The sequence below is a fragment of the Macaca fascicularis genome, chromosome 1 (genome assembly GCF_037993035.2).
Source record: "Macaca fascicularis isolate 582-1 chromosome 1, T2T-MFA8v1.1".
Lineage (NCBI taxonomy): Eukaryota > Metazoa > Chordata > Mammalia > Primates > Cercopithecidae > Macaca > Macaca fascicularis.
The window spans coordinates 32,724,344-32,736,436 of record NC_088375.1 but is presented as its reverse complement, the minus strand read 5'-3'; the positions used below and the strand labels follow the sequence as shown (position 1 = coordinate 32,736,436).

Sequence of the window (12,093 nt, the reverse complement as noted above, 5' to 3'; positions counted from 1 at the left end):
TTAGTCTACTGCAGGAAAACTAGAGAAAAGAGAAAATGCCTTGTAAAGGAGACCTACATAATCAAATTCATGACTCCAGAACCATCTCACATTTGAAAAAGACAAGCAAAACCATCATTAGCTAAGGAGTCAAGGGATGTTTACTTTGGCCAGCCTATTTGTTTGGGATCAAACAATCAGGACTAACTTTTATTGCCAGGCAAGGCTCTGAGGCACTCTACTTCTACTGACTCATTTCATTCTCACAACATCCTATTATTGTCAATGCCATTCTACAAATGAGAAAACAGAGCCCCAGAGAGAGGTTAACCTGCCTGATGTGATACAGCTAGTGAGTGGGAGAGCCAGAATTTGGACCCAGGATATCTGGTCCCCGAACCACTGCTCAAAAGCACTAAGGTAAACCCCTCTTGGGCCAAAGTTGCCCTATAGAAGAGTTGTTGAACACATTGCACATTTGTTATAAGCAAATCATTCTAGGGATTATATATGCAATGATAATTAATAATCATTAGCAACTAGCTTTTTTGTCACTTGTATTAGGCAGGATAGGCTAACTGCTATAACAGAAAATCCCCAAATCTCAGTGGCTTCACCCAACAAAAGTTTATTCTAACCCATTTCATTTTTCACTGTGGTCAGCAGGGGTGCTCTGCTCCATGCAGTCATTCAGGAACACCTCCCATCTCTACCATCCCCAGGGCTCTTGGAGTCCTCCCCTGGATGCTCTGCATCTGGCCAGCCAATGAGCAAGCAGAGAGTGAACAGGGAGGTCCCATGAGAAGATTTCGGGAGCCACATTTCCTTGGCTGGAACTCAGTCACATGGCCCCACAGAGACGTAAGGGGCTGAGACGTATGGTCACACTTGTGCTCAGAAAGAGAATATGGTGGGCATCTTGCAAAGCACTGTGTCAATGCTTATTTTTAAGGATGTTTGTAGAAGAGACCTGGCAGAAAGGTAACCTGGGCCTCAGAAGACATTGGTTCTGGCCCTGGCTGTACTAGCCACTAGCTGAGTAATCTCCCGCAAGATGCAGTCTCTTTGGTCCCAGATTTCCCATCAGTAAAGTAAGGTAATCAACCAGATGGCCCATTTCAGGAGTCTTCTAATCCAGAATGTTTACATGATAAAGCATCATTTTATTAAATAACCATGGTGCCTTAATCATTTTTCTATTGATGCTCTATTTGTGCTTTTGTTCAAAATTGCAACCATAATTGTAACATCAATTCTGAGGGAAAATTCTATCTATTTTCCTTTAATACTCAATATCTAGTTACGCATCATATATACTCTGGGGGGAAAAAACAGCTTCCGACTTTGTGTTAGGACTAGTTATTTGAAGCAATTCATTAAATTGGGGAAAATGTAGATACCTGTTTCAGAATGCCTAGAGCTGGGTCTAAGTAGTAAATGTAATATTCTGCAAGCAGATCATTTACTGTGATCAGACCATTTTTGTAAAAACAGTACTTACATCTATTTGAGGGCACCTGAGCATGCCAGGTTAGCAAGGTGAGAACCATCAAGCAAATATATATCCAGAACAGCCGAGTTAATAACTACTGACTGAGGTTCCACTTCGTGCCCTCGCTGCCAGAGATCCTTGGTTTCTGAAGTGTGCGATATTATCATAACCACAGGGATTTTGCAAGGCAGTATGGTTTGAGGGCTGGGGCAAGGTTTCGACAGGCAGGGTGGAGAGGCCTGGGGTTGAATAAGATGTTTTAAACTCCCAGGAAAGATGGTGAGGAGTCAGGTAGAGACTGATGATTTTCCTGTTTTGGAAAGAAAAAAGAAAAGAATATCCATATACAGTCCAGACTCAGAGCCCTTATAGGAGACTAGGGTTAGAAGAAGGAAAGTTGGGCACACCCAGGGACACCTCCTCTCATGTCCCTCTGCCTGAGAGTTCTCCCACCCACATCTGCTGGAAAACACCTGAGCTACACCATCATCCCACCCTTTCCGGCCACCATCACCCTTGGCCCAGCTGTCAGTTTCCCTGGACAACTGTGATCATTTCCTCCCCCTACACCCTCTCCCATCTGTCCTCTCACACCTCAGAGAGAGTGTTCTTTATGAAATACACATCAATTATGTCCCTTCCTTGCTTTAAACCCTGTGGCTCTCACAGCAAACTCTAGCCCTCCACGTGGCTTACAAGGTCCTGTGGTGTGGGGCTGCCATTCATGGGTCCCGCCATCCACGCTCACCCCTCCACTGCTGCTGTCAGCTACACTGTCCCTTCGGGTCGTTTTCAGGGACAGCAATGGGTCTAATTTGTTCATCTAATAAAAAGCACAATACACATATTATTTGCCTATGTTTCTAGACTTTGGGGGGGACACTTTACGGTGTATTAACAATTGAACTCATTTTTTTAAATGTAGAGAACTTCACCTGAAAAGGTACTGGAGGATTGAAGAAAAGCCTATCAAGCATATTACTTGGAAATGCTTTAAAATAAGTTTATTTTGTGTTTCAAGATTTTTCAGACACGCTAGCCGTGTGTTTGCTGTTTTTGTCATTCAGATCTTAGCTCAGTCATCCCTCATCAGACCCTTCCTAACCTCCCTGTTACCCCTTTCGTAGCATCATGGGGTCTCATTCATGGCACTCACCATAATTACACTTTCACACCTGCCTGTATGGTTCTTTGATGAATGTTTGGTTTGGTTCCCACACTAGACTTGGAGCACAGAAAGGACAGGGATCTGGTTTGTTTGTTCTGGATACACAGTTCCCAGCAGGAGTAGGTGCTCAGTAATTAGACACTGCATGATGCCTGCTCAGACACTCATCCTGATGGTCATTTCTTTTCGTCACCTTCCTTCAACCCTCTCCAGGCAGGACTGCTGGCTGCTTCTGCCATGCTGCTCCCATGTCCCCCCTACACAGAACTTAACCACAGAACTTAACCACAGAACTCATCAAACTATACTTCTATTTTTCTTTCTCCCCCTTGCTAGACTGGGCAGTGATCAGGATCTGAATGCTGGTGTTCAGCGATTGTTTACTACGTTGAACGTGACCTCTAGAAAAGCAGTTCTGGCTGAGATCCCCTGACAACACAGAATAAGAAGTAACGTGGAAGGAGGCTCCCCAAGCTGGCCATTGTGCTGCTGTGTGTGGAGGTAAACTTCTTCCCCCCTCTCCTCACCCATGATTCATTCCCTCATTTAGCACATGGCTCCTGTGCTCATAAATGAAGGTCGGCTGCTCAACTTGCTTATGCAATGGGCCTCAAACCTGACAATCGTCCAGAAACACTCGGGCTGCTTGCTACAAACATAAATTCCTGGGCCCATCCTAGACCCGACTGAATCAGGGTCTCCAGGAGCAGGATGCAGGAATCTGTATTTTTAACTGCTTAAATGACTCTTCATAGCCAACAGTCCATCCTGCTGTCACCTGGGATCCTGGGCAGAGGAGCTAAAGCAAGCACAGTGATCAGCGCAACCCAAGGCAGAAAGCTCAATGGAGCCGTCTGAGCAAAGGCCCAAGGGGAGGTCTTTGCTCCCAACTGTCAGTTATAAAATGGCCCCCCACACAAATCCAGGAGTCAGCAGCCGCAGAAGAGGGGCCTCTTAAGGTTCTCATAGAGAACTGAACCTCCCACCTCCCCCTACAAGAAGGGTGACGATTTGTACCATTTGGAGGTCACTCTGGAGTTGGTCTCAGGGATTCTAATTGGGTGCCAATGTGATCCTTATTATTAACCTTTCCAGAAAGTATTTACTGTCTCACAGACACTGTTCTAGAGCTTTACATGTATTATTTTATCTAACAAACAAGAACAATGAGAGGCTGATGCAGAATAGAATGTCCTGCTCCCTTCTTGGAGAGCACCGGAAAGAACAGTAGTGTCAGGGCCAGCCCTGAACATAGCCTGCAGTAGCTTTTGGCTCTCAGAGATTGAAGCAGACCTCCCTGTGGAATGACCCACGCCTGTAACACTTCCAAGGGTCCCAAAGCCTGGGAGGGAGGCTAGGGCCTGTAGATGGCCAGCTGTTCTCCTCCACCTCACCTATGAACTCAGCAATCCTCCAGGTGCCTTCAAATGTTCCCCAAGCAACCCCTCTCCATCCTATTTCTGGATGCCAGAGTCTAGAGCAACAGCTGCAGACCTACAGAACAACCATATCAGGGAGATTACTTGTGAAGACCTTTTCATTTCAGTGAGGTGGGGGCCCATGATTCTTTGGCAATAGGGATTGACTTGGAGGTGAGGAAGGAGGAAGAAAAGCCTAGCACTAGAATTAGTCCATTGTTATTTCAAGATAACTCACTTTTTATGGATTATATTTGTGTAAATATTTTACAGTTTACAGAATGCATTAAATATATTGAACCCTTTTGATCCCCACAGTGTCATTATGAGGGAAGCTCATTAGCTTCATTTTGTAGCTGAGGTCTGGTAACTCGCCAAGGTCATGCAGGTTGACCCAAGGCACAAAACCAGACCTTCTGGCTCTGGGATCACTGTTTCCCATTGACACCTCATACGTGGGTGGATAGAGGCTTGTGACAGAGGATATAGAGGTAAATAATATTTGGTTTCAAAGAAATTGAAAGCAACTTTTCCCCTCTTCTCTCTCCTCTCACCCACCCCCACAGCCACAATCAGACAGATGAGGTTGGTTGGCATCTATTGTTGGTCTTACAAAAACAGATGAATTACTTTTTAAACCGTGTCAGTGCTATTCAAAAGCCAACAAAAGGCTAGAATGTACTTCCAGGGGCCGAAGTGTGTCTTCTTTTGCATTCCGTGGAAGTTCTCACTTTTAATTCATGCCACTAAGGAGATATTTGATTGTTTTCTGGAAATGCTAATAATGCAAGACTCATAAATACTAATGAAACACTATAGATTAGCAGAGCTCAGCAAGTAACCTGGGGGGTGCCTAGAAAAGAATTCTTAGATTAAAAAATATAAAGAATACCTTTTAATCGAATTTTCCCCAGACTGGCTTCCCAAATGTTAATGAATACTCTTTGGCTGTATGGAGAGCAGCCTCAAATAAGTCCCTTAGGAATCCAGAAGTGAATTATTGACTTAGCTTTAGCTTGAAAAGAAATCTATTTATTCAAAGGCCATTTTAGGTGCCAAGGGATGGATGAGTTTAAGGCAAAAGTTGGGAGGGGTGGGAGGGCCCGAGACGTTGAGATAAACATATAATTCAAATGCATGCTTCTACTTCAGCCAACTAAGCAATCTAGTTTGGAATTTGCTTATTATACTTGGCTTTTATGACTTGATCTATCAATAGTAATAACTCCCCTGGAATGGTCAAGGCTCCCCGATGTCCGAAACCATATCTTTGTCATTCACTATTGAATCCTCAACACCCAACAGTGCATGCAACATATTAGGTGCTCAGTGAATGTTTGATAAACGGATAAGGAGTTTTAAAGAACCTTCTTAACACATTTTCCAGAGTTCTTCAGATCTTGTTATCTTTTCCTGAAAGGCAGCTCTGATCACAACATTCTCCTGTTGTAAAGCCCCCAAATAAGCACAAACCCTATGACGGCCTCTCTACCCTGGCCATGCCTACCTCCTAGCGTCCCTTCTCATCCTCTCTTCTCCCACCCTGAGCTCCAGGCTCACCAGAAGACACCCTGTTCTCCTGCTCATGTTCTAGAAGTTTCTCTGCCTGGAATGTTTGAACATCCTTTTCACTTATATTTCTCTGTCAAAATACCACGCATCTTCAAGGTCTTCCCCAAGTGGCTCCAACTTCATGAAAACTGCCCTGATGTTCTCCATGGGCTTGCCCTCCTTCCTCGCTGGCTGAATGCAGAGGGGCCCCTGATACCTGTCTGCTCCCTGCAGGAACAGCACGACCCCTGGCACAGAATAGTTGGTGAACATTTGTGGTGGTGGTGTTATCTAACATGAATCAGGAAAACTGTGAGTAGGATCAAATTAGAGAAAAGCACCCAAAGCCTTTCCACAACAGAGCAGAAAGATCCCAACAGACAGGGTCAAAAACCCACCCAAGACTGAGGTAAAAGCAAAAGTCATGGCAAAGGGAGAAGGAAAATCCAGAAAAGAGATGAGTGGCCTGAGATACAGTGTCACCAGGGCTTAGAAGCATGCTAAGGGCTGCTTTTCTCCACAGAGAACCTGGCAGCTTGATGGTGTGTGGGCAGATCCATGGCATGGGCTGTTCCTAGGCCTCAGAGGGGCTGGGGCTTGAGCAGAGCCTTGGACGAGAGGACATGACTCCTCAGGATACTTTCCTTTGTTGCATGTTGAGTTTAAGTTCGGGCAGCCATATGCTTTCTATAAACCTGCACTTGGGCAGGATTTGGTTTTTATTTTATGTATCTTCATGCATTTGGGAAATATTTAACAATGAGAAATAAGTCTTTTTGCAGTCTTTCCTATAATAGACTGGGATAAGCATTTAAGTCAATCTGGGGAATAGCCAAATATTGTAAGGTTCTGTAAATCCTGGGCTGCTTGCCAAAAATGGGTTAATTCCACACAAAGGAATAGGAGGCCGCAGAGTAACGCCTGTGAACAGCTCACTCCTTGGGGATCTGGAGCCAAACTCTCCAGAATGAGGGAGACCGGCTCTGGCACTCACTCACTGTGTGGCCTGAGCCTCCATCTCTTCAGCTGCAGGATGGGGGAATCACAGTACCTACTTCATAAGGGTGTCATGAAGATGAATGAGTTAATAGAGTGCCTAGAACAGTGCCTGGTATATAATTAGTGCTAACTAAAAGTTGGCTAAAGTTATTATTGTCATCCTATAGCATTTCTTTAGGCTCCATGGACCAAATGGCTCAGTAGTAGGTGCCAATTTCTACACTTGCAAAAACTATGTAAATAATGTCATGAGAGGGTGGGATTACATGCCGGCAGACCAGGACTGAGGTCAGCTGGGGCTTAGATGGGCACATGGGCACTGGGATCATGAGACATTGATAGAGCATGCTATCCAAGGAATTAGACCTCTGAGGACAATTGCTGGGGCATCAGGTAGAAAACATCACCCAGGAGGGCTGCACATGTATGCAACGAAGCCTGAGCTGATCTTGAATTCCAGGCTCAGCTCCCCAGTGTTCCCATCCATAGGCACAGCACCGTCCTGTTTCTCACACAGAAGACTAAATGCAGATGAAAATGATTAGAAAAGTATCAAGTGAAATTCAAGTATAAAGTGACATCATTATCATCCTTTGTTCCTCTGCTTGCCTGGCAGCCTGGGGAGAGTGCTGAACCCATTGTCAAGGTCTGGGTGGGTCTGGGTGGGCTTGTGTGGCCTGGGTGGGTCTCCATGGCCTCAGACATGTCACCTCACTGCTCTGGACCTCAGATTCTTCATACTTAAGTGAAAGAGTTGGTTGGGATGATCTCTAGAGTGTCCATCCTGAAAATCAACCACTCCTTAATATTTGGGTCCTGGGGAATGTCTTACACCAACAGGCCTCTTAAATTTTCTTGAATCATGCCTGTCCTTGAAGTCTTGTTTGTACACAGGAACTTGTAATTCCAGAACTGAAGGCAGCCTCTTAAGACCTTATACTTGAGAGCTGAGCTTTAAGATATATGTGGAGGGGTGATCAGGGAAGAGGGGCAGCTCTGTACAAGCAACCAGGAGAATGGCCCCAGCTATATGGTGAGTTCAGAACAGGAGCAGGGAGGCACCCAGGAACCTCACCCTGGTTTCTAAGCACCATCACTAAGCAGCCTGCAAGGACTCCTTTCCCATGGAGAAGAAAGAGAGCAGGAGACTTTGGAGTATTTGGTCGAGGAATAGAAAACAGAGACAAGGGTAATGAGGGAGAGGAAGGTAGAAAGTGGAAAGGCAGCAAACGGTCACCTCTGGTTCTCTCAGCCTTGGAAGGAGAGGACTTTTCAGGCACAGGAATGGGATGTAAGGAGGGGAGGAGACATGGAGTAGGGAAGAGATCATGAGGGGACAGCAAGGAAAGCAGGCATGGGGCAGGATGAGGAGTGATGACCTCTTAGCCCAGAGGAGACCCAAGTCCCCTACTACAAACAGCAAGACGTAGACATCTCACCTTGTGCTTAAAGCTTCAATAAGCTTTGAAAATGGCAAGTTATGTTAATAACAGGTTACATACAGATCTGTCCCATGGGGAGTGTGTGTTCAACATCTGTCAGTTGAGCTGCAGTGGAAAAAAGATTGAGAACTGCTGTTGCAGAAGGGTTCAGGGAAGCAACCCCTCATCAGAACACTGAACACACACATTGATTCATTTATTCCACAACTGCTGAGAACTTCCTACGTGCCAGACCTGATATACTATTCATTTTTATATCCTAAGCCCAATATAATGTGTGTACATAGCAAGAATTAGTTGATGCTTATTGATTACATGCATGCATTTATCTTGTTTATTGAGTCTCAATGCAAGTTTACTGAACCCTGGAAATCTTCAATTCCTTCCCCTTTCCTAAGCCTAATATCTATGAAACTATTAAAATTGTAGACCAGTCCCTCTGCATTTCTCTTCAGTTGTCTGTTTTAATCCTTCAGGTGCTGTCAGTGGCATGCCCAAACCCAAAGCTGGAAGAGGAATAAATTACAAGTGGTCAAGGTTGCATCCTTTTGAGTCCAGGACCTGCTAGTAAGCCGAGAGGGTTCTCTGGCCCTAATCTAGCCAAGCACCATGGAGAGAATCAGCGCCTTCTTCAGCTCTATCTGGGACACCATCTTGACCAAACACCAAGAAGGCATCTACAACACCATCTGCCTGGGAGTCCTCCTGGGCCTGCCACTCTTGGTGATCATCACACTCCTCTTCATGTGTTGCCATTGCTGCTGGAGCCCACCAGGCAAGAGGGGCCAGCAGCCAGAGAAGAACAAGAAGAAAAAGAAGAAGAAGAAGAAGGATGAAGAAGACCTCTGGATCTCTGCTCAACCCAAACTTCTCCAGATGGAGAAGAGACCATCACTGCCTGTTTAGGTAGGCAGGAAGCAGAGGTGTTTCCTTTCTGGGGCTAAGCCTCCTTCTGACCACACACAGACATTTCAGGAACCCCTGAAATGATGCACTTTGTCCACAGAGTAACTACTCAACCAAGGAACAAACCTCAGACTAAGTGTCCCAGTGGAGGGCAGTCCCAGGGACCACGTGGACAATTCTTGGATACTGTCTTGGCAGCTATGTGTCCAATAGCAATGCTCCTTACTGCAGACCCAGGCATGCCTCTCACCTGTCTCTGGCATACCCCATATGCAAAAGCACAAAGAACATTTATCCATACATCTTGATATGGTTTCCAAGTGTGTGCACATGCACATAACACACACACACACACACAAATTCAGGCAACAGGTACCTGGGCAAGTATATTCTGCTCATCAAATGGTCATTGGCTATGTACTTTGTTCAGGGAAGTACATTATCTATAATCACAAAAATGTCTCACGGGAAAGCCTCGCCAGATTCAGACACATATATACAAATTCATAACCAGCAAGGCCCCCATACACCATCTATTCCATAAGCCACTCAGGTTAGATATGCATGCTTTCCTATTTCTATCTCTACACATAAACTTTTATTGGAAGTACTCATAATTGGACATTCCAGCAACCTGCTACAGTCCCCACCCCTGTATGTCTTGATACAGACACACCAAGTTTATGTGCCTCTGACGCCTCACCTGTGCCAAGATATTTAAAGCGTCATGGTTCAAAATTCATTGAAAGCTCTTTTCTTGTAACTCATGACAAGGTCCGTCCTCATTGCCACTGAGAGGTGTTTAATGTGGTCCAAGACCTCTCTTTGAAACATGACCCCCCAAAACCACTCAGCAAAGTGCCTTTCTCCACAAACAGCTCTTGGTAGTAACTGCTAGAAAGCTATGGAAGCCCACTCATTTATGTCAGTGGACTGCAATTGGGTACCTGTGCAATGTATGTTTTACAGATGGAAAGGGTAAGGAGATGCTACACCTGAGCTAGGTATCTCCTATATAACCAAAGTTTCCAGCAGGGAAGGAACTAGACAATCATCAGGACAGTCTCACAGAAGGCAACACTGGAAGTGATGTCATAAGGTTGTAATGCGTGCATGGTATGGCACAGGCGGGATGCAGAGGTAATGGAGTTTAAATGAAAGTAGGATTAAGCTATAAAGAGGTTTATTTATGTTTATCTTGAAGCTCAGGCAAGTGCCTTGCACACAGTAGGTACTTATAACTGTCTGTGGTTACTGTTGGATATGTGATGTTGTTAAGGGTAAGCTTGTAATACCTCACCAATTCTCCCCAAGTGATCTTCTCTTCTAAGTGAGCCCACTAATTGCTGCAATGGATGAAATTGGGTGTTTAATGCTGCAGGTGGGTACATGTAGGTGACACGTGTGCCCTGAGGTATGTGAGGACATGTATATTAGATCTGGAGGGCTTTCCCCACCAGAGAGAGGTTGGGAGGCAGAGTTAATCCACTTATAGGATGAACTGGTTGGTATTTTGATTGTATTGTGACTGTATTGCAAAGATGGACAGTTCACTCCTTGGGAGCAAGTTGTGCTCTAGAAGTTTATTTGCAAATATGCTGGGAAGCTCTCTTGAAGTATTTTCCCAAGGAAGCTATTCTACACAGTGGCAAAATTGCTATCTAATTAATAATGTAGCTAAACTATGATATTTATAGTAGCAAAAAACTAAATTCTATAAGATTGCATTAAAGGAAAGATATATTCTATTTGCTCATTTGGGCTGCCTGGTACTCACCTGCCCTCCGGGTGTGCTTTAGGCCCGTGGAGGGTGGGCATTTAGTGGTGACCCTTGCACCAGGGTTTTCTAACAGATGACCCCTGTGAATCATCATTCAAACCTGCATATATTTTACAGCCAGTTGCATTTGCCCTCTCACCGTATATGGCCGTAAACTGCCTGAGCGCTCAGGCCTCCCACTCATCAACCCCTTTGACCAGAGAAAGAAGCACTCTGGTTCTCTATCCCCTTGTCATATAGAGAGTTTTTCACGGAGCCTCTGGCTGTGCCCTTCCCATAACAGAATGACTTGCCATCTGCCTGCACCAAACCCAGGGATGTGGGAGATGTCTCCCCACATCTCCCACTGCTCACCAGGACAAGCTGCCCTTCCTGTCTCCACCTCTCAGTCCCCCTAAAATGGATGGCTGGGGAGACGTGGAGGCTGACAGCTGAGACGTGGTGTCAGATATGATCTAGGAGGGCGGATCACCGGGATCCGGGACCATACAAGTAACATGGTTTCCATGGCAACTGCTTGCTCCTTTGAATTAAGACAGCAGTCAGTTGTCATTGCCATAACAAGGCCTCTATCTCCAGGCACAGTGTCCCTGCTGTCTTCTAATCCAATGGACTTGCTGTCACGCCAGGCATGAAACACCCAGGACCTCACTTCTCAGTCACTTCCACAGCCTATGACTCAGAAGAGCCAAACCCAGAATGAGGCCTCTCTTTTCCTCACCACAGCCTCCCCTGACAACATTTCGTGGTGGAGCTAGAGGAGTCCCAGCGCAGGATTGGCCTTAAAAGTTTTGTTAAATAAACAGGTGCATGAAAGGAGCCTAAGGCCTTTCGTTGGTGTCTGCTCTCTTCTTTCCACTTCCTTCTCATCTTTTTCTCCGTGTTTTATGCTTCTCTGATTCCCTCTTCTGCCTGCACCAGGCCAGCCCCAGCCCTTTATTCCTCTCCATTTTTACTCTTTCCAGCCTCTGTCCCTGAACTGCTACTGGCAACCCACGGGACCTCAGAACCAGAGACTGCTTGACTCATCTGGGGAGGTTAAGTTCACGGGGGACAAAAAAAGGATTCCTAAAGAAGAGGCTTCCTAGACCAGCACAGGCTCGAGAAAGAGATCCCCTAGGCCTGGACTTCTCCGGCCGGCAGCCAGAGGCGGCCTTTCCCCATTGCTCGATGGATTCCATGTTTTTATTTCTCGGAGGGGAGCAGGGAGGGAGAAAGGTAGAAAAATGGCAGTCACCTTTCCAAGAAAAATATAAATGGTCCAAGCTGTATAGTATTTGTCAGTATTTTTTTTTCTGTAAAATTCAAACACACACAAAAGAAAAATTTATTTAAATAAAATACTTTGAAAATGAAAA

At 45.4% G+C, this 12,093-nt stretch overlaps 1 protein-coding gene across 8 annotated transcripts in view; it reads left to right on the top strand.

The window, feature by feature from the left end:
* Positions 1–12,093, top strand: part of LOC107128934 (uncharacterized protein KIAA0040) — a 34,714-nt gene extending 22,621 nt beyond the window's left edge. For 4 of the 8 annotated variants that reach the window (XM_065528669.2, XM_065528627.2, XM_065528582.2 and 1 more), the window contains one exon: positions 8,526–12,093. In XM_065528669.2, coding sequence (XP_065384741.1) covers positions 8,659–8,955 — 297 coding nt within the window. In that variant the 5' untranslated portion in view covers positions 8,526–8,658 and the 3' untranslated portion in view covers positions 8,956–12,093. Of the gene's footprint in view, positions 1–2,975; positions 3,141–8,525 lie in introns of all 8 variants that reach the window. The other 4 variants (XM_015445894.4, XM_015445880.4, XM_015445886.4 and 1 more) reach the window with 2 other exon arrangements.